At 40.1% G+C, this 23,475-nt stretch overlaps 1 protein-coding gene and 1 pseudogene across 1 annotated transcript; both read right to left on the bottom strand.

Annotated features, from left to right (window-relative positions):
- Nucleotides 1–694: 694 nt before the first annotated feature.
- Nucleotides 695–20,375, bottom strand: LOC101526274 (olfactory receptor 5K1-like; annotated as a pseudogene).
- A 545-nt stretch (nucleotides 20,376–20,920) lies between these two features.
- Nucleotides 20,921–21,862, bottom strand: LOC101526516 (olfactory receptor 5K1). The gene has a single exon (XM_004596567.2). The coding sequence runs from the start codon at nucleotides 21,860–21,862 to the stop codon at nucleotides 20,921–20,923; it is 942 nt and encodes a 313-aa protein (XP_004596624.2).
- Between the last annotated feature and the right edge of the window lie 1,613 nt (nucleotides 21,863–23,475).

Raw genomic sequence — 23,475 nt, 5'->3', positions numbered from 1 at the left:
TTTTATTGAGGTGACAGTGCAGGGCCATGTGTGACCTCAGCTTGGTTCTTTCGGAACATCATATATTGAAACACTGTCACTTGTGAGGCGTTCCTTCTAATAAGCCAGCTTCCATGCTGTGAAATCCAGGCCAGCTTGAGAGACCCTGGGTGTAAACCTCCAGTTGAAATTCCAACTTAAGCTCCCAGTTGACTGTGGGGATTGTCTCCCAGCCATCTCCATGAGTCATCTTGAATGTCCAGCTTTGGTGAACTTCAGATGTCTCACATTCTAGTTATTATGTTACTGTAACCTTATGAGATCCCAGTCAAGAATGAACTAGCTAAGTCTAATCAACCTACAGAACTGTGAGAGATAATAAAAATAGTAGTCCTGCGCAACTGAATGTTGCGGTCAATCGTTTTGCAATCACATAGACTATGATAGATTCCCAAAAAGTTTTTAATTTTCCCCTCGTCTTGGATGGCTTTATCTGATCTTTATGGTAACCCCTCACTCCTTTTTACACAGCTAACTTGTTTTTATATGACATCTTAATATTTAATTCCTCAGTGTCATTTCCCTGGCTGCCTATCTTGGGTGACTTCTCCTATTTTCACAGCCTTGAGCAGCTCATGACTACAGTAGGAAATTGACTGTAGTAGGTGGTAATGCCCATTTTGGGGGGAAGGTTCTGTCACCACTCGTTTAAACTTTATATACCATTCTTCCATATCTTAGTAAAGTCAAAGGTAGATTTTGGAGTCACTTTATACTCAATGAAGTAGTCCTTTTCTGTAGTGGGGTGACAGGACACTGGTGCAGTATAATAATTGCACTCCAGTTGTACCTAGGGAAGTGTAAAAACGGTAACACGATTCAATATGAAAACTGTCCCCTCTCTTGATTTTGGACTGTCTGGCTGGGAGGATCACGGTGAGCGACTAAACTTGGGCAGCTGCTTCTCTCTCCTCAGTCACTTCCTTTTGCACTTACAGTGATTATTTCTGACGCCTCAATGATCAAGCCAGGAGGGGAGGAGGTTAGGGAAATGTGCAGGAAACAAGTAAACTTGTTACCTGATCCTGGGTCCATGAGGACCTATGCACAAATTCTGTGTCTTTCTCCTAAGAGACAATTTGGGGGTCTCTCAAAACAAAGCAAAGACCCTCCAAAGTGAATCAGTATCTTTTTTTTTCAGCTGCCCTGTTAGCACACCCCTGTCAGGCTGGTTGCTCTCTGTTGGAGTCACAGTGCCCACCCTCAGATTATTTAAAAGTCAGTTTTTACCAGGGTTCTTCTCCTGCTCTGTCTTTGAGAAAGGCATTTAGCACCCAAGAAGCCTAAAGGATTAACAAATGCTTGGATGGAGTAAATGCAGGTCTCTTCCATTTTGACCAGAGATCTTACTGCTCTGCTACTTAAGGCCCATCTCACCAAGCCTTTCCCCTTCAGACTCTTCAAGACTTAGTGATAGATTCTTTCTTAGGTCTCCCAAACTCCAGAGGATTTGGGGCAAGATCTCTGGGTGAATCTTTTTCAAACATTGTTGCTGACAGGCCACCCTGGGAGGCAGTGGGTGATTACTCAGGTATATGGGTCCTTGACACACAGAAGTAAGTTCTAGAAGGGGTTCCCAGGTTGTGGCTTTGACCCAACCCAGTTCTGGCTGTTGAGAGCACTGGGAGTGAGCCAGAGGATGGACAATCTTGGTCTCTGCCTTTCAAATAAAATAAATGATAAAGTTAATAAAAATGTTGTTTTAGAAGAGTAATATTCCTCTAGAAGTGTATATTTAAATATGAAGTTAGCTAAATTGAAAAAAAGTTTAAGTGACTGTAACTATGGTAGAGAATAGTCTATTTAGTATTAATTATACAGTATAAAATGTGCTATCAATGTACCATATCTCCTTTTTTCTTAGTAGCCTGCAATTACCTGCACTTAAAATTGGTAGGAATGAGTCTATGTAATTCTACTCTGTGAAGTCCTAGCTTGCTTGTGCATTAAGGACATGCTTTCCTGGTGATGACAGGAAGAAACATGGCTATGAGGAGAGAATGAGGGGACACAGAGAGGGCAGTGAGGAATCAGGCTGAGGATGGAATCACCTTCGTGCTTATAGCCTTCCTCTCCGCGGGAGCTCTCGGCATGACACACTTGAGCTTCAGTTTGCTTTCTGTGACAGTGTTAGGACTTGGAGAACACTCAGGGGATGGGTATTTTAGGGGTTAGTCACACTTTTAGTTCAGCCAACGTAAAACTGAAAAGAAAGTTGTTTCAAGATTCTCCTCTCTTCCACTTTTAGGACAGTCTCTTCCTGTGAACTTGGTGTCCTCAGACTACCCTTGACCTTCCAGGAACCTCCTGTTTGGTCATGGGTGGTCTTGTTCTCTGAGACTTCACAGCTTCCTAAATTATGTGCTCATTTCTCACACTGCTTCTTGTTGAAGAATCAATAAAATGGATTAAGGATGTGTGCTACTAAAATGGGAGTCTTATCTTCCAGATAAGCTATTTGCATTCTAATACCTGAACTTTCAAGGGTTGAATTCTGAATTTAGCTTCTCTTCTTTTCTTCCTCTTTTCCTCCTTTTTCTTCTTCCTGTGATTTCTGAGCACCTCATCTTGTGACAAGTATTATATTAGACCTGAGGGACAGAACAAATTCTACCCTCACGTGGAACTTGGGCCACAAATAAAACAAAAACAAAATGCATGTGGATTTTTTTTACATTTAAAAATATTTTATTTTGTTTTATGATATAGTTCCATAAGCTCTGGAGTTGCCTGTGTCTTTACCCAAAGTCCCCCCCCCCCACCCCACTGATACCCCTCTAGTTTTACAATGGACATCCTTCATGAACAGTCACAAGTCCATCATGCTGTTATTGAAGTGTCTCCTAACAATGTAGGCATGGACATTGTCAGAGAGTCCATCATGTTACTCTTAGAATGCATTCAATTCTTTCACTGGGAGCCCATCTTTGGTTTGTATGCATAGAGACATACGGTACTTTGTCTCCATATCTGAACATATTAATTAGTTCCCACTATACTTCCATTATATATCCCCTAAAATACAGAACCAGTGAGCACAGTCCACTACAGGGTGAAAATAACACATTTTCATCAACATAAAGTTAACAGACATGCTATAAAAATAAAAATGGATCGCAAGAGTGGTGAAAATAGGAATGGAAAACCTTCTTGTAGAAATAGATGCTAGTACATGACCCTTGTGGTACTGAATAAATTACAATTAAAAACCAGACCTTCACTGCTCATGATATGTAGCTAAACAGTGTTGAAATGGACATTTGCAATCTCAAGTATTTACAAGCAATCCTTCTCTTATGCATGATCAGTTAATGAACGACAAGAACTTATTGAGAAAGATACAAATAACTGGGAAGTGAGAACAGATAAGATTTGCAGCAAAAACAGATTTGACACAACAAAGCTGCAAATCAAAACAAGAAAGAGCCATTCCACAAGATGAACAAAACAACCCCTCAAAAATCTCAATGCTAACATGTAGATAATTTTAAAGATGGAATCCTCACACATTTTATCCCCAAGCCCTTCAATGACACCTTTAATCAATCAATTATACCCCTCTAATTTAGCAGAAATGGTAAAATCTCTTCACCATGTTTGTCTCATGTAATATACTAATGGTAGAGTCTGTAGTTGCTATATAGATGGAGAATTATTTTGATGATGCTCCTGCGGATGGCCTCAAAATACATTACTTCTTCCTCATGGCAGTAGAGAAATCCATACATACTTGCCTTCCTGGTAGGAATAAATCAATTTCCTTTCTCTATTGTTCCCACTTTTAGTACCAAAAATAACTCACTAGGTCTGAGTTTAGATTTTTTGCAAATGTTTAAAACATGTCTCCCTGCCCCACCTTCTAGGTTGCATTCCAGTGAGCTTGGGTGTCTGCATTCATGTAGAATGTCCTAACATGCCCATTGCTGTCACAGCCAAAACACCGTTTACTTTTCTCACATTTACTCTCTGGCTTAATAAAGAACTAGCTCCATATAGGTAAGTATTTATATATAAGAACATATTCCAAATATTCCCAACGTTTTTTTTTTCCAAGTAGAAATATCTAGATCTTTGTCTTGATCATTTTTTCTTTTAGCTCATGTGTTTTATTTTTCTTACCCTCTAAAGAAGTACCAGGTAAGACACATCTCTAAGGAATATCACCACAGTGTGTGACTCATTTCTCCAAACTGTCATACTGTTTTAACAATACTTCTTACCCATATTAACATCTTTTTTTATGAAAGGGAAGTGGCTTTCTTGTTAACATCTTAAACCAGACTGACTAGTTTTTGTTCTCTTGTACATTAGAATTGAGAATGATTTACCAGCGAAAATAACACACAAAATTAAAATACAGAGATGAAAATAATTTCAAGTAAAATAGCATGTTCATGGTTAATAATATGGTAACATATTTGTTGAAAATGAACTTTCTCAATTATTTTTCCATTGTTTTTTTGAGCATAGGAAGATTTCTACTGTGTTTACCTCTAATTCACTGTCTATATATGACTTTTTTTAAAATGTGAGTTAATGTACTTAGTTTATTTATTACTATTGTTCTTTTGTAAACAATTGCCACTGGATTAACAAGTTATCTTTTTTGCATTTTTGGTTATTTATTATTTATATTTGCATTTATTCTTCATTTAAATTTTAAAACACTACTGAAGTTGAATCTTAAAAATAACAGGAAGTAGTGAACATACTGTGATTATAGTCCTTCACTCATCCATCCACTAGTGCATATGCAGTGCCAGCAGGGACTTAGCCACCGGCCCATGAAGAAGAGGTTTAACACTGGACACCATGGGGGCACTGCTCATCATCCTCAGACGCTTCTCCATTGCACTGGCGCAGTCTCTCCTGGTGGGGACCAAAGTCCACGATCCACCTCAGTTTTGCTTTTCAAAATAGCATCCTAGACAAGCTTCTTCTTTCACTTGCTTTCTAAATATTGGTAAAGATTTTTAAAATACCCATTTGATGAGTTTTTCTTCACATAAACTGCACCCTCATTTCAATAAAGCCTATCTATAGTTATATTTTGCTCAGTGACTGTTGCTGCATTTTAGATGGGAACAGGTTTGGGAAGCCTTGTAATGATGTTAAGAGTTAGAACCTATTCTATAAAGAACGGTTTAATCAATTGGGAAAATGGGCATTGGCTTGAAAAAATGTGTCACTGAGACAGAGGTCAGTGATTTAATTTTCTAGGGGTTTTTCTGGAAATGGAGATAGGATGGCACTGAAACCTTGAAGTTGTTTGGGGACCTATGGGCCTGTAAATACATTCAGTATCCTTCATTGTATCTTAGCATATAGCAACCAACTTGTGAGAAGGAATTCTTTTAAACATTTCCCAGACCCAGAGTGGAAGAGGACAAGAGAATTTATACAGAAATTAGCAGAGAAGGAGCAAGAGAGACTGAATATGTAGGTGACATAGAAACTAAACATAGCTTTAGATGTCAAAGGAATGGTGGCATGAAGGGATAAGTAAAGGCTGAAATGGGTTCAAACGTCCCATAGGACCACAGTTTGGAAAGAGCATCTCTAGAACCTGACACTTGTACTCAGCGCCATGGTTTGGGACAGACTTACGCACACACATTCAAACATGCATGCGTGATGTAGACATGGTCGGACAAATCCTCAGTTGATGGAGTTCAGTTGGAAGCAATCAAGAAACTCTTGACGTGTGAGTATATGTGACTGAGCTGGTTTGGAATTTCTTCAAGTCTATAGAAAGAAAGTAGTTCTATGAATGTGAGAGTTGGAAATATTTTATTTTCCTGCCTTTTTTTTCCCCACCTGAAGTCAGCCTTAGATGGTTGGCTATCCTGGAGCACTGCTTCACTCTGACCATTAGCTGTCTTTCAGAGAATTTGGAGGTAACTTCAAATCACGAAGATGTCAGGTGTGGTAGAAGTACTTTTTTATTATTTGAAGTGACTTCTCAATGGTCCAGTAGCTGGTAAGTAAATTTTGACAAAGTTCTATCATGTAAGACGATGGAAAAATGCGTTTTTTTGGCCAACAATGTATTCAAGCACCTAAAATAGTGTTTCCAGAAAGCAGGAAAGTTTTGTGAAAAAAAGTGGAATTAAAGTCATGAGTCTCTTCTGAGGTAAAACATATCTGAGATCCTTTTATAGGTTTTTTTTTTCCATTATACAGGTTTCACATGTACTATGAAAAAAATGCTTTGTAACCCAATTTGCTTTTGTATAAAAATAAATATGTATTTCCCACTTTCACTTTCCTTCAAATTTTTGGAGATCTCATATATGAATATATATATACATGTTTTTTTTCAAGATTTATTTATTTTTATCGGAAAGGCAGATATACAGGGAGGAGGAGAGACAGAGAGGAAGATCTTCTGTCCAATGATTCACTCCCCAAGTGGCCGCAACGGCCGGTGCTGCGCTGATCCGATGCCGGGAACCAGGGACCTCTTCCAGGTCTCCCAAGCAGGTGCAGGGTCCCAGAGCTCTGGGCTGTCCTCAACTGCTTTCCCAGGCCACAAGCAGGGAGCTGGATGGGAAGTGGAACTGCCGGGATTAGAACCGGCGCCCATATGGGATCCCGGGGGCGTTCAAGGCGAGGACTTTAGTCACTAGGCCACGCCACCGGGCCCAATCTCCTATATATTTTAAGAAAATAATTAGAAACTGTTTTATGAAACTCACGCTTCATTAACTGATGCTTGGCAATGATGACAAAAAGAATTATTTTAGATAAGATCTAGCTACTATGCAGCAATCACATGTTTTTGCACCTTTGTAACTCAATAATGTACCCTTCTCCCACCATTGTTGCTAATATTAAGTATACTATATTTGTGATGTCTTTTGGATATCAACAGACATGAAAGTAATGCTGTCCATAAACTTGACAATATCTTAAGCTGCTTCTTAATTAGATTTAGAAGATAAGCCTGACAATATTGTACATTGCTTCTTAATTGGATTCAGATTGCTTTGATTATTAACATTTTGAGTTTGGATTTATAACAGTCTATTCTTTCTGTACATTTCCCCCTTATATGTGCAACTTGCTTACATCATAGTATGCTTTAATTATATATCTGTAATTTGTGCATTTTCTCCATGTAATGTCACTTGAAAGCTTTGCTACACTTAAATTGTTACCATGCATAAATTCAATATGTTTCAAAGTTTCATGAGATTATTGTTTATTCAGAATTTCTCTCAAGATATTTATTACTTTCGGGTTCAGAGTGATAGCCTAGTGGCTAAAGTTCTCGCCTTGAATGTGCCGAGATCCCATTTGGGTGCCAGTTCTTTTTTTTTTTTTTTTAAGATTTATTCATTTTATTACAGCCAGATATACACAGAGGAGGAGAGACAGAGAGGAAGATCTTCCGTCCGATGATTCACTCCCCAAGTGAGCCACAACGGGCCGGTGCGTGCCGATCCGAAGTCAGGAACCTGGAACCTCCTCCGGGTCTCCCACGCGGGTGCAGGGTCCCAATGCATAGGGCCGTCCTCAACTGATTTCCCAGGCCACAAGCAGGGAGCTGAATAGGAAGTGGAGCTGCCGGGACTAGAACCGTATGGGTGCCAGTTCTAATCCTGGTGGCCCCGCTTCCCATGCAGCTCCCTGATAATGGCTTGGGAAAGCAATTAAGGACGGCCTATAGGCTTGAGACCCTGCACCCACATGGGAGACCCGGAAGAAGCTTCTGACTCCTGGCTTCGGATCGGCGCAGCACTGACCGTTGCACTCACTTAGGGACTGAATCATCGGATGGAAGACCAACTGGTCTGTCTTCATTTTCTTCTTCTTTTTTTTTAAGATTTATTCATTTTATTACAGCCAGATATACACAGAGGAGGAGAGACAGAGAGGAAGATCTTCCATCCGATGATTCAGTCCCTAAGTGAGTGCAACGGTCAGTGCTGCGCCGATCCGAAGCCAGGAACCTGGAACCTCTTTCGGGTCTCCCATGCGGGTGCAGGGTCCCAAAGCTTTGGGTCGTCCTCGACTGCCTTCCCAGGCCACAAGCAGGGAGCTAGATGGGGAGAGGAGCTGCCGGGATTAGAATCGACACCCATATGGGATCCCGGGACGTTCAAGGAGAGGACTTTAGCCACTAGGCCACGCTGCTGGGCCCTTCATTTTCTTCTTTAAGCAAATTGGGTCTAATGTGCATAAAGAAAAGAGAGCCAGGAAACAATGAAACAGACAAAAAGTGGGAGGCTTTGACCCATCCCTCTTTGAATTTCATTTTGACAGTGGTGCAAAGAATGAAGAGGAAAGAAAATAAGACAGTATCTACAGGGATTTCAGTGGAATCTGAAAAAATGACTAGGACCAGTTCACTGACATAGGGATCCACACGGGAGTGTCCTTAGAAAGGAATAATATCACAATAGAAGTTGTTAATGTGATTAGATGCACAGAGTGCTACCCTAAGAAAAATCCCCACATGTTTCGCCGTGTGCACCTTTCCAACTATGAAGGTCCCTGTGGTCATCTGAATGCATTTTCTTTGACATCTTGGCCATGTAGCAGGCATTTGCCGTTGCAGACAGCAGAAAGCAGTCTGCAGTTTCAATAGTGCAAACAATATAAAACTAAATAATACATCACAGAGTGACATCATTCTGTCGTTAGAAAAGGAGTTTTCCAATATTTTAGAGGCACAACATGAACCACAAGAGCTATGTTGCCCAGAAAGATGTACATTGGTGTTCCAAGTTGGTAGTGTGTAAAAAGTAAGGCCACCAAACCAAGATTCACCTCCCCGGTGGTCTCACAGAGGGCAGAGTACAGAAGCATCCAAGTTGTAAGTTCTGGGTGATCTGTAAATGCTGAGTATAAACATATTTATCATGGTATGGTTTTTAAGCCATGTCTGTCTTCCCTGGGAAAAAATGTGAAGAAATAATTTACAATATGCTCTAAACAAATATTATTTTTTTCAGCTTGCAATTGAATCATTATTTCCAGTGCAGTTCGAGGAAAAACATTAGATTCGATGCAAAAAGATGATATTGCAAGTTTTGAAAGAAAATGTTCAAGGTCAGAAGCATCTCTATTTGAGTAAAGATGATTCATAATTTATGAGTCAGTTTTTTTCTCAAGTTCATTGACTGTAAGTACAGTGATTCATAATGTCTCAGTGACTATTTTTGCAAACCAGCATTCATATAGGAATTCTGTACGCTAGACAGAAACTGAAAGCAATTCAAATGTCCCTGTGCTGAGTATTGATTAAATAGGCATGTATACACAGTGATGACTGTTCAGCTTTCAGTAGGAATGAAATGCTGACACAAGTTACAGCATAGATCAAACTTGCAGAGACTATACTGTCTTAATTAAGCCAGACAGCATAGAACAGGTACTTTATGATTCATCTTACCTGAAGCAGCCACAGTAATCATCTTTGCATAGACAGAAATGTAAGTGATGGTTGCTAGGGGCGCTGCTGCTGTTGTTGATACATAGTTCGGATTAAGAAAATGTACACATTCTGGAGGTGAAATGCACTGATTACTGCATTCTTACCATATTTAATGTCACTGAGTAATATACATTAATATGACTAAAATGGTAAATATGTTGTGTATAATTAATTATAAAATTCTAGCTAGGGGTGAGGGCCTCCCTGACAGGGCTAGATCACAGTATTGGCCAAGGAGAGTCAAAACAGGGTATGGGTAATGTTAGGCTGGGTCATGAACTAACCAGCATGCAAGAGAACTGGGTCTGGAGGCAGATTCTATGGGGGATGTGTGGGCCCACCCCTAGGATCTGAAGCTTCAGCTGGTTCGCTTAGAGCTGGAGGTGGTGACAGCCTAAGCTAGGCATGACCATGGAACTCTCCGACAATCATGGGTGCTGGGGTTGGATACAGGTGGGTTGATCTAGGCTGCATCACCTGCAGACACACCCAAGAATATGGTGTAGGGGGCCTGGGATACAACATCCACCACTCGTACATATGCAGGTTGGAGGGGGCAGCCTAGGACTGGTAAGGGCCTAGCATCCACTGGGATGGGTGAGATCTGGGTCTGAGAATGGGTCTGCTGGGGGAACCAGGGAAACTCCTCTGTTGGGCTATTGCTCTCGCTGGTGAGCATGTGATTTGGGCCTAGGTATTGGTTAGACAGGGTAGAACCACCTGTCTGCATGTATGTGAGGTGGTTTTGGAAGAGGGTGGATCGGGCAGAGCCAAGCCAGCCTTAGCTCACTGGTAAGTGCAGGAGCCAGGCTGGAATATGACACATGCTGGGATAGGTAATCACGCTTGCTGGTTCGCAGGGGTCAAGGATGGGAGTGAGCTGGTTAGGGCCAAGCTACAGCACTCATTAGTGAGAGTTGGGAATGGGGGCAGGGTGGGTCAGGCCAGATTGTAGCATCAGAGGCAAAGGTCAAGGAGAGGGGATGGGGGTTGCAGAGCTGGGTCAGAACAACCAGTGGTATATGCAAGATCTGGGGTTAGGAACAGGCCTGGTTGGGGAGGTAAGGGGATGCCATGGCTAGGTTGTGATTTCCACTGGTGAACATGACAGCCAGAATGGGGGTGATGGTCTAGGTTAGACATGGCTGCAGTGTCCCTCAGTTCAAGTGTGGACAGGGCCTGGAGGCTCTAGACTGGGCCAGACTCCAGCATTACAGCCAGAATGGGGGTGATGGTCTGGGTTGAACATGGCTGCAGTGTCCCTCAACTCAAGTGTGGACAGGGCCTGGGGGCTCTGGACGGGGTCAGACTCCAGCATTCATTGGTGCCCATGTCAGCCAGAGTGGATGTAGGACAGGCTGGGCTAGATTTCTGTTCCCACTGGGCTACACGAGAACTGCGACAGGGTGTGGACTAGGTGTGGCTGGGCTGTAACACCCAACAGTAAGAACTGGGTTGGGTATGGGTCAGCTGGGCCAAGTTTACTGTTCCTGCCAGGGCAGGAGGTGGTAGACTAAGTCAGCCCTGGCCAAGGATCCACCTGTGTGCATGAGATCTGCCACTGAGAGGAGACCAAATAGAGGAGCTTGAGGAACTCCTTTGTCAGGGCACAGTCCCTGTAGGTGAGCACAAGAACCAAAACAAGGAGCAGCCCAGAGCAGACCAAGTACCAGGACCTACCATTATAAATGTGGCTCAGGTATGGGGATGGGCCAGGATAAGGCAGTTCATAACACCCAGTGGCAGATCAGAGAACCAGGATGGGGTGCAGGACAAACTGGATCTGGCCACATCACCAACCAGTTCACATTAGGGCCAGGACTGGGGGATGATTGTGCTGGGAGGGTGCTAGCTCTAGCCAGTGCAAGCTGGAATGCGGGCAGACTAGGCTAGGCCAGGTTATAGCACCAGCCGGCAAGTGCCGAGGTGAGACATGCCAGAGCAGACTGAAACATAGTGCCCAACAGCACATGCAAGAACAGGGCAGGGGATGCAGGCAGTGAGCCTGACAGGGGAGGGGTGGGGACTCTACTGCTGGGCCACTGCTCGTGATGGTGAGCATGAGAGGTACACCATGAGTGTATACTCCTGGGGGGTACACCAGGCTGACCAGGGCTACAACAACTATTGGCCTACACGTGAATTGGATTAGAGGGAGAGCGAGGCTGGGCTAACTGACCATATCCACTAGTACAGGCATGAACAAGAATAAGGGGAGGCTGGTTGGGGTTTGCCATAGCATCAGCTGGTAAATGTTGGGACTGGAGGCAAGTCTTGTTGAGCTAGACTGCAGAATCACCTGAAGATTGCAATATCCAGGGTAGGAACTGGGTCCAGCAGGGAGGTAATAGGCTTCTCACTGATGGGCTGCAACTCCTACTAGTGAGCATGAGAACCAGGACTGGAAATGGTCCTGGCTGAATAGGTGGTGGCACCCACTGGCACCAGTGTGGACTGGAAGGTGGAGTCAATTGGGTTGAGTTAGGCTTCAGTGTCCAATGATGTATACAAGATCTCAGTGGGATGTGGGGCAGACCGGACCACTTCACTGCACATGCTGGCAAGCACAGGAACCAGAGTTGGGTGGCTGATTCAGTGGGAGTTAGGAGGCTGCTCTGATGCACTGCAGCTCCCCGTGTTGTACATGAGGGCCGGGCATGTGTTGGGCAGGGCGGGGCTGGGCCACAGCACTCATTGGTTTGCTGAGGATGGAGGGCAGAATAAACTGATCAACTATCCCAATGAAGCCAGACAGCAAATTTCTGAACCAATGGAGACCTGGTGGACTAAGACAGCCAATCAACCTTGGAAGGATTTCTTCATCCATGGAGTGGTGCTATCAGCAGTATCTCAGAATTATCGAACCCACATGAGCAGAACCCTTGGAAAATGCTCCAGAGTAGGGAACCTGGGATGGCATCAGGTGGCAGTTTCCCATCCCCTGGGCAATGTGGTGGTTGGGAGGCCGGGTACGGTTTCTCCTGTTGTGTCCCTCTCTTCCCCAGATACAGGAAGAATAGGAAAATGTGAAACAGTGATCTCACCCACTATCTCCTGATCCTCGACCTTTCCCACCCTGATAAACTACGTAAACATCATCAAAAATAAAACTAAAAGATAAATTTTAAAAATTTCTAAAAAATATTTTTATTTGCATTTTTTTAGAAATTGATCCATCCCAAGAATAATAGAGCTAGCTCTTTTTTTTTTTAAGATTTATTTATTTTATTACAAAGTCAGATATACAGAGAGGAGGAGAGACAAAGAGAAAGATCTTCCCTCCGATGTTTCACTCCCCAAGTGACTGCAATGGCCAGTGCTGTGCCAATCCGAAGCCAGGAACCAGGAACTTCTTCCGGGTCTCCCACATGGGTGCAGGGTCCCAGAGCTCTGGGCCGTCCTCGACTGCTTTCCCAGGCCACAAGCAGGGAGCTGGATGGGAAGTGGAGCTGCTGGGATTAGAACCGGCGCCCATATGGGATTCCGGAGCGTTCAAGGCGAGGACTTTAGCCACTAGGCCACACTGCCGGGCCCATAGAGCTAGCTCTTAAACAATAAAATGTCTTGGGGAAAAAGAGTGCTGTCTAGAAAGTATTTTTACTAGTGGGAGGAAAGCCGGGAGAATGAAGTGAGTGGATGGGGAGAAGAGAGATGGATGAGAAAAGATAAATGTACCAAAATACTCCTACAGCATGTAATAAATTTGATTATGAATGAAGTTTAAACTTGTTCATATGTTCTTGTGCATAATATTCAAATTCCATGAAGATGAATTAGGGAAATTGTAAGGGCTAAACATTAATAAATGATCGTATGTTAAAAGTGAAATAAAATAAAATGCTAAATGCAAATCAGGATGTTAGATGCCTTCTAAAGAAATGTAGCACAAAGCAGGCATCCAATTAAAAAGTTCTCAACATGTATACTGGCTCCATTACTGTGATGATGGTGTTGACATGTGTAAATATTATTAATTTGCTGACCTTTTTGCATGCATCTCAAACCACTGAGGCATGTAATGGTAATGTAAATTTTAAGTTGCTTGCCTCTATGGTAAATTGTCTCTCTCTCTCTCTCTGTTTTTATTGGAAAGGCAGATTTACAGAGAGGAGAGACAGAGAGAAAGATCTTCTGTCCATTCACTCCCCAAGCGGCCACAACGGTTGGAGCTGAGCCAATCCAAAACCAGGAGCCTCCTCCAGGTCTCCCATGCAAGTGCAGGGTCCCAAAGCTTTGGGCCGTCCTCGACTGCTTTCCCAGGCCACAAGCAGGGAACTGGATGGGAAGTGGAGCTGCCGGGATTAGAACTGGTGCCCATTCGGGATCCGGGTGTGTTCAAGGGGAGGACCTTAACCGCTATGCTATTACACCAGGCCTGGTAAATAGTATCTCTTTAGTGTCAGTTGTTAATAAGCGTCAAGTGTTTCCATGATCTTCTAGTTTTATTTGTTAAAATTCAGAATACTTCTCAAACTTTCATTTTTGAATTCTTCAACAAATTTTTACTTGGGTAATGTTTAATATTCATATATGTTGAGTAACTTTTTTATTGGATGCCTGCTTTGTGCTACATTTTTTTCGGAATGCTAGTTGACCCTTAGAAACTTCCAGATCGGGGCCCAGCGCGATAGCATGGTGGTTAAAGTCCTCGCCTTGCACGCACCAGGATCCCATATGGTTGCCCAGAAGAGCTCCTGGCTCCTGGCTTTGGACTGGCTCAGTTCCAGCCATTGCGCTCACTTGGGGAGTGAACCATTGAATGGAAGATCTTTCTCTCTGTCTCTCCTCCTCTGTCTATCTGCCTTTCCAATAAAAAATAAATAAATGTTTTTCTTTTAAAAAGAAATTTCCAGATTGATAGTTTCTTGAATATATACTGACCACAATTATATTTTACATTTCAGGAATAGAAGTGTTTTGGTGAAATATAGGTACAGTTTCTCTCAGACTCCTGAAAAAATTGCCAAGCTTTAAATTTCAGAACGGCTAAGAGTAAAAACTTTGGAAAAATAGTTAAAAAATAGTTCTTGAAATCTACGACATTAGATTTTTTTTATTGTATGTGCTATCTTTGTCATCTCAAAGTCACATAATAAAATTTCCTTTCATTTTTCTAGTTGGTTACAATTGCTCAAATAGAAATAAGACTTACACTGATATTTCATTTCTCCTAGAACGAAAATGGATAATAGCAAGCTCCCTAAAATGATATTGCCTGCAGATTATCTTTTTTCAAGTTTAATACGTAAGGAATGATCAACACAAAAGTTTTAATCACTACATTATAGTGGAGGCTAATAATTGTGGGAGATCGCTCCTAGATCTCTGCTGGCTTAGCCTATGTGGCAGGTCTTCAGTACATGGCACACTGCGTCCCAGGGACACCCCCTTGGAATGGTTTTAGCTAACCAAGGCCTCAACCTGACCTGTTCACTGGGCAGGAGTGTGAGAGTCGGGTGCTGTACTCCAGTCTCTCTTGTTTGTGTTTGGATGAGCTGTGCTGGGACTTCCTTGATAAGCAACTCTAAGAAGTCAAATGTGGGGCGGGTGACGTGGCCTAGCGGCTAACGTCCTCGCCTTGAATGCACCAGGATCCCATATGGGTGCCGGTTCTTATCCCAGCAGCTCCATCCAGCTCCCTGCTTGTGGCCTGGGAAAACAGTCGAGGACGGCCCAATGCATTGGGACACTGCACCCGCGTGGGAGACCCGGAAGAGGTTCCTGGTTCCCGGCATCGGATCGGCGCGCACCAGCCCGTTGCGGCTCACTTGGGGAGTGAATCATCAGATGGAAGATCTTCCTCTCTGTCTCTCCTCCTCTCTGTATATCTGACTTTGTAATAAAAAATAAATCTTTAAAAAAAAAAAAAAAAGAAGTCAAATGTGACCTACAGCGGATTTGCCACCCACACATGGTAAATGTGTGACCTGAGCCATGTAGACCATGACTTGTGACGTGGTTGGAGGACCCAGACAGATAGATATGCATTCTAGCCAGTTACAGTGTCATTGTTCGGTGGGAGGACCGTCGGGAAACACCCTTCTGCCTTCCCCTTTCCTAGTCTGTGTAAGTTGTGCTCACTTTATAATAAACGGATATGCTCCATCAGACTGTTTTTGGTTGTTCTTGTCACGGAACACTGCTGCCTCACGTCCTTGGTAGTCTGAGGGGCCTGCTGGAGAAGCCCCCTAAGAAACAATCGGTTTCATTTGAATGATAAATTTTATGACAAAGCGTATTATCCAAAAAATTCAGGCACTTCATTGATCAATTCTATGATTACTACAAATGTGTTTTCATTTATTCTGTTTTTTTAAAATTATTTGATACTGTCGCCTTCAGAAGTGATGAAAAAATGAGTGACAATCATTTCTCTGGTGCTTACACAATATCGTTTCAATTTTGTAAAACCATAAGGATCTTACAAAATTGAAAAATTAGATTTTTAGCAACTAAAGTCCTAAAGAAGGTAGAGAAATACATGTTTTCAGAGGTTCATGTTTCTGGAAAAAAGAACTTGAATTTTCCTTCATCTGTGAAGAAAAGTAGAGTGCAGGATATGTGTTGATTTTTAATGTAGATCCAGCTCTAAATTCTTAGTCATTTAGAATGAAATTAAATCTTTATTCCATGAGTACAGAACGTTTCAAAAATTCATAATAATTCCAAGAGGATCCACTTAACATTGACAACAGAATGTGGCCTAAGAGTCTCAATCCTCTGAACATCAAAAAAACCCAAAAAACCAACAAAACAAAAACAAAACACCATTAAATTGGAGTTACTAAATGTATCCCTTGAGAGCCACAGAATAAGGCAAATGCCCATTAAGTTTTTAAGGGTTTTGTTTTGATGATCTTTCACTCAAATTTATACCATTTGTCGTTATCACCAATCTGACATAAAATCCTAAAAGGAAAAGAATTAATTCCTCTGGTTTTGTCAGAAAAGTTTCATGGACAAAATGAAAACTAAGCCAGGAGTGATTATCTCAGAGGGGAAAAGTTGTGGTATGAACAGAGGTTGAACTGGAGCACCTTCCACTTTCTGAAAAAAATTAAAGATAGTAGTATTTTATCTCAGAAGGGACCTTATTTTAATTTATTAACATATTTTTAATCAAAAATACAATTGCACAAATTTACAATCTGCTACATATTTGAATACATGTATGAATTTCAGTCTAGGTAAATCAAGTTAATTATAATATGAATGACCTCATACATAATTTTTTATAGTAGGAGTATTTCAAATCTATTATCATAGCAATTTTCTTTTTTATTTTAAATTTTGAATTTTATGGTACAATTCTGTGAAGTCTGGGATTCTCATCTCCCCAATCCCCCCATCCCCGACTTCTTTTCCTCATATTGTCACAACAGTACATTCCTTCATAAGGAGTTACAATTCCATCAGTCTGTAATTTAAGTGTGTGCCAACATTGCTGGTACAGACAATGTCAGACAGTCCATCATCCCATGGTTCCCATGTTTTTTTTTTTTTTTTAACTGCCCCTGGGTTTCTGAAGCTCTTTGTAAATCTTGGATATTAATCCCCTATCACTTGTGTAGTGTGCAAAAATTTTCTCCCATTCTGTTGGTTGCTTCTTCACTTTGTTAATAGTTTCCTTCACTGTACAAAAGCTTTTTAGTTTGATATAGTCCCATTTGCTTATTTTGTCTTTTTTATGTTATTATTATTTATAGTAAACGTATTTTAAATCTATTGTTGTAGCGATTTTAAAATATATAGCACATTGTTATTAACTTCAGCTGCCATGATGTTCAATTGCATTAACTGAAAGGTATTAAATTTCATTAAATTAAATTTTTCTTCATCTATAACCATGTATGATTTTATTAATCACATTAATAAACACATTTACTAATGTGTTTGCCACATTTGTGAGTCTTTCTTACATCCCAGGGATAAGTCCAACTTGATGACTGCTTATCATCCTTTCAATGTGAGATTGATTCATTTGCTAGTACTTTGTTTATTGAAGATATCAGTCTTATCATGTTCGTTTCTTGTAGTGTCCTAGTATGTCTGTATTACTTGGCAATGTGAGCCCTGAAAAATAAGCTGGAAAGTATTTTTTTTTTTGGAGAGTCCTCACAAGATTATCCTTAATTATTCTTTAAAATATTTGAGAGAATCCACCAGTGAAGTCATGAACTTCTTGACGTTTCCTCATAAGAATTTTTGGTTACTGATTCGGTCTCTTTAGTCATTGTCAGTATCTTCAGATGCTTTTTATTTCATCACAATTCACTCTTATTGGATTGTATGTTGCTAGTAATTTATAAATGTCTTCTGGGATATACATTTCTGGTGCATACTTTTTCATAAAACTCTTGTGATTTCAGATATTTCTATGATATTAGTTGTAGTACCCTCATTCATCTATAATTTTGTTATTTTTGAAACTTGGCTTTATTTCTTACTTCACCTAAGTTTTCTATAAGTATTAACCTTGAATGTAATTGGATTAATTCACCAGTCAAAAAACACAAGTTGTCCAAGTGAATAAGAATATGAGACCCAACTATGTCATCTACAAAAAAGTAAAAGACACACATGGAAAATGAAAGGTTAGGAAAACAAAAGTGTGCAGATGAAACCAAAGTAAGTTCTAGAAGATGAAACAGATTTTATTTTTTAAAAATGAAGGAAGAGAGAGAGCATTAAATATTGATGAGAATTGATTACACAAGAAGATAAGGCAATTATAAATATATATGCACCTGACACAAGCCCATATATAAAAGCATTATTATTAGACCCGGAGAGACAAAGAGGCTGCTGAAAACCATTCTAATACAATTGGAGAGTTACATTAAAAGTCATATTGAAATTCACAAGTGCGACTGTAGAGATCAAAGGGCTGCAGCTGTTCCATTCTACTTCTCAACTGTATCAGCAGCTTCACTTTTGCTTCTGCCGCTATTCAATTTTAGTTAAGTACAAGAGAGACTCATGGAGAAAGCAAACCTATTTCTAAAAGAAAGGTTGATTTCAGAGCACTTTTCAGGGGCTAGGAATGGGCAAATATTCAAGACTAATGTTATCCCAAGAACAATGACATGAAAAATGTTTTCTAATTCACCAAATCCTGGAGACCCAGAAAATTGGTAATTCAGCCTCAGAAATGCTGTATCAGGATTAACAATATTAAAATGCATGAAGCATGAGCTGCATCATCATATCTAAAACTGGTTCAGATGTTAATCTTTTTTATGTGACATGGAGTAATTGTATGATATTAATTAATATGCCATCATAGAAATTCTCATTAGAGTATTCAATAGATAATCCCTGAAGAAGCATTGTTGCTGAGGAACTGAGTATCATCGTAACAGGAGATGATGATCTGGTGCAATGGATTAAGGCTCCGCTTGTAATGCTGAAATCAGTATCAGAGTGCTAGTTTAAGACCCAGCTGCTCTGCTTTCAATCTAGCTTTCTGCTTATATGCCTGGGAAAGCAGTAGCTGGTCTCCTAGTACTTGAACCCCTGAGAGACCAGAATGGAGCTCTTGGCTCATGAATTCAACCTGGTTCAGACCTGGCCACTGTGGTCATTTAGGGAGTAAACCAGTGGATTAAAGATTCTCTCTCTCTCTCTCCCTCTTTCTCTCTCCCTCTCTCTTTCCTGTTGCTTGGCCTTTCAAATAAATGAGTGCACATGTCTTTTACAAAATAAACAATAGTCAATTTTTGATGGACATAGGGGGAAAGAAATGAGGAATATTTACTCAAAATTTTAGAGAAAGCAAGAGAGGAAGACCTAGCAGATTCTCAACCTTGTGAGACCTGGACAAGCAGATCCTTGAACTGATGGTATAGCATAGTATCTAAACATATAAGCAGATGCTTAAAGTGATGATGTCATGAAGACTTAAACAGAGTTAAACAGAGACTTAAATAGATTCAAACTTTAGAGGATTACAGCTTCAACCAAGCTCATATACAACATGATAGCTTTTCTCAGTGCAAACATATATTCACAGGAAGCCATGGAAAGAGGGAAATGGATTTGGGCAAAGGCTTAATTTGTGGGATTTAACTTGAAAGAATCATGGAAATCTTGGGATGTCTGAACATAATAAGAATGAATTAGACTAACTTTTCTGGGAGGTCACAGTCCAACACTAATTACCTGTTTAGCATTCAAGAGTTGGAAATTGATCTGTGTTCATACTGCCTTTCCCACATGGGTTTAATACGGTGGTTTTTTTGTGAAGTAATCTTCTTGGCACTGGATATGTTGGAGCACTGTTAAAACTTGACAGTTGCCTTCTGAAAAAATCTAGAGGTGATCACAGAATGTCAATTAAAAGCAGAAGGGGAAGTTTTTCCATTATATAATGCACACTGTCCTTGATCCAGAAGTGGGTAGTTAAGATCATGGCAATTTTACCTTCTTAAAGTAGGTGGAAAAACTCATATTTTGGCTACTGATGTATATAATCCCTTAGAACAATGTTTCCACAACTAATATGTGTTAAGAATTATAACTGTATGTATTAAGTGAATGACTAACAATTCTTTTATGATGTCACATTAACATCAGAGATTGTAGTCATATTTAACTTCAGGCTTGCAATAGTGAAAAGAAAAAAAGAATTTATTCCACATAAGGCATGCTTCTGGTTTAACATTTATGCCTTTTTTGTGTCTCCACATTTTGGCCCGTAATTGTCATCCACATTAATGAGTCTCTACATTGCGTTTCAGGAGGAGCACAGCAGTGGCATAGAAGACCCTCTCTATTCTAGGTGAGGTCTGACTTTGCTTGGAGCTTCATGCTACTCTATCTTTATGCAAACCTGGACGTATTCAAACTCTCTAAATGTCATTTCTTTGGAAAATGGACATTCTGCATTTGTCATTTAACTAAATCACTTCTATTTGAAAATATAATTCTGTCATCTGACACTTTCTTCACTTTTTCCAATTATAATAATATCACTCAAAATGCTACCAAAACTGCTTCTTCAAAATTACGTGTTGCAATTTTGTTTTTCTTGGTTGTAAGTGGTGTCATTTGTGGAAGATTCACATGAACTCAACACTCTTCAACTTAGCTGGAGAGCTCATGCTCTAACTGCAGTTAGTGGAACGCTAATAAAAAGTAATGGAATGTTTCCCTTACCATTTTCCTCTTGCTTTTTAGGCTCTAATCATCATGTCTGTGCTGGAACAGTCCATGAACTTGGAAAAATTCCAAGTTGTTACATGAGTTTAAGACTTCTTTTACATTTTTTATTGTATGATTTAGTATGAGAACTCATTTCAATATCATCTTCTTATATATTATTATTTGGATATATTATTTGAATATATTTGAATATATTAACATTTTAAAATTTGAGCATTTCCTAACATAGAATTTTTGCTTCATCTAAATCACTAAGTTGCAGTAAATGTGATTAGTTCAAACTTTTTTGAGATTATTTTTTATCAGAATTTTTCTCAAGGCACTTATTACTTCCTTATTTCTTAAGCTGTAAATGAAAGGATTTAGTAAGGGAACAATTATTGTAAACAAAACACCTGCTGGTATATCTTTGTCTCCTTCTTCAAGCAAATTGGGCCTAATGTACATGAAGAAAAGAGAGCCATAGAACAATGAAACAGACAAAAAGTGCGAAGCACAAGTGGAAAAGGCTTTGAGCCTTCCCTCTTTAGATTTCATTTTGACAATAGTGCAAAGAATGAAGAGGTACGAAATTAAGACACTACCTATTGTGAAGACCTGAATTGAGCCTGAAAAGATGAATAACACCAGTTCATTGATATAGGGATCCACACAGGAGAGCCTGTACAAAGGAATGATATCACAATAAAAGTGGTTAACGTGATTAGATGCACAGAATGCTAACCTAAATAGAAGCCCTACGTGAATCATAGAATGTAAGTTTCCAGCTATGAAGGCACCTATGGTCATCTGAATGCAAAGTTTCTTTGACATCCTGGTGTGGTACTGTAGTGGATTGCATATGGCTACATAGCGGTCATAGGCCATCGCGGCCAGTAGAAAGCAGTCCGCAGTTTCAACAGTGCAAAGAAAATAAAATTGTGCCATACATTCATAAAGGGATATCATTGTGTTCTTGGAAATGAAATTCTTCAACATCTTTGGAGTGATTGCAGAGGCACAGCAGGAATCCACAAGAGCCAGGCTGCCCAGAAAGATGTACATGGGTGTATGAAGACACTGCTCCTTTGAGATGAGTAACAGCAGACTAAGATTGCCCACCATGGTGATCAGATAGATGACAAAGAACACCACAAACAGCGGAGTTGTCAGCTCTGGGTGATCTTTAAATCCTGTGAGGATAAACTCATTTTTCATGGTATAGTTTTCTTCAGGCATCCCTGATCTCTCTGAAATAATATGGAGAAATAAGATAGTAATTTATATGCTAGGTGAAATAAGGCATATATGAAAGAACAAGTATGATTTTGCTTAACAAGAGTTAGACAGAGTTGTTCAAAATATAGCATGGACCTGAAAACATTTTTTTTACCAATATAAGAGCATCTTTTAATTCTCTTTTCCATGGACTTTCCTTAAATTATTTTTTAAAACTAAAGATTTATTTTGTTCATTTGAAAGAATTAGAGAAAGATAAAGAGAGAAGTCTTAGATCTGCTGGATCACTCCCTCATTGGCTACCATGGCTACCACAATCAAACCCAGCTGAAGTCAGGAGCCAAGGGCTTCTTCCTGGTATTCCACATGAGTGCAGGGGCCCAAGCACTTGTGTTAGTCTTCACTGATTTCCAAGGTGCATTGGCAGAGAGTTGGATGAGAAATGGAACATCCAGGATAGGAACTGATGCCCACATGGGACACCAAGGTCTCAAACAATGGATTTAGCTGCTGCATTGCGATGCCTGCCATTTCCATGGACTTTTTGTAGTACTCTTATAGAATGGTGGTTGTCAAAAAGAAGTGGGAATGAGGAGTTTAACTGGTAATCAATTTCACTTTAGGAAGATAAAAAAAGTTCTGGAGATGAATGCTGGTGAATGTGTTTTTTTTTTTTTTAGATAATACTTCAATATGGCTGCCATGGTAATTTTTGTTATATATATTATATCACAATATAATTTTTAGAAGAACATTTTCATTTGTATAATGTTAGTTATCTTCTATCCTTGATCCTACTGTGAGAGATAGAGTTAACATTTATTAGCCAAAATCATGAATAAAAAATGCCAACCACAAGTTAGACTTGTGCAAAAGAATGTTTCCCTATTTTTCTGTGAAGAACTTATACAAACTAGTTGGAATAATTAATAGAAACCAGAACAGAAAATTCTACATGAAATTCAATTTTTTAGCTAGCTAAAAGGGTTAGACTTCATTACTAATTAGAGAAAGACCAACTGAAACAATTAAGTGTGTATTTTACCTTTCAAAATTAAAAGATTTAACAGATAATAAATAATAACATAATATTTTCTAAAACACAGCGAAGTAAGAACTTAACTGCATTCCTGTTTGACATATAAGTTGGCGTACTAACAGGAAAACAATTTGGCAATAGACTAATGAAACTTTGAAAAACTTGCAAACTTGGTTAATGAGTTTATTAGAAAGATAAAAATTAAAATCACTTGCCTATCTGGAAAGCAATACCTCTTTAGGGTCAACTTTTACTTTTTTGTTTGTTTGTTTGTTTGTTTAAAGATTTATGTATTTATTTGAAAGAGTTACAAAGACAGAGGGAGACACAGAGCAAGAGATCTTCCATCTGTCAATTTTTTTCTTCAATGGCTACAGTGGCCAAGGCTGGACCTGGTCAGAGCTCGGAGCCAGGCATGCTATCCAGGTCTCCGACATGAGTGGCAGGGGCCCAAACACTTAAATTATTTTTGACTGCTTTCCCCTGGGCATCAGAAGGGAGCTGAATCAGGAGCAGAGCAACAAAGACAGAGTGACACTCATGTGGGTTTCACAGATGGTGACTTAATCTGCTA

Source organism: Ochotona princeps, chromosome 3, assembly GCF_030435755.1.
Source record: "Ochotona princeps isolate mOchPri1 chromosome 3, mOchPri1.hap1, whole genome shotgun sequence".
Taxonomy (NCBI): domain Eukaryota; kingdom Metazoa; phylum Chordata; class Mammalia; order Lagomorpha; family Ochotonidae; genus Ochotona; species Ochotona princeps.
Note: the sequence above shows the minus strand (reverse complement) of the source record. Positions and strands in the feature narration are given on the sequence as shown.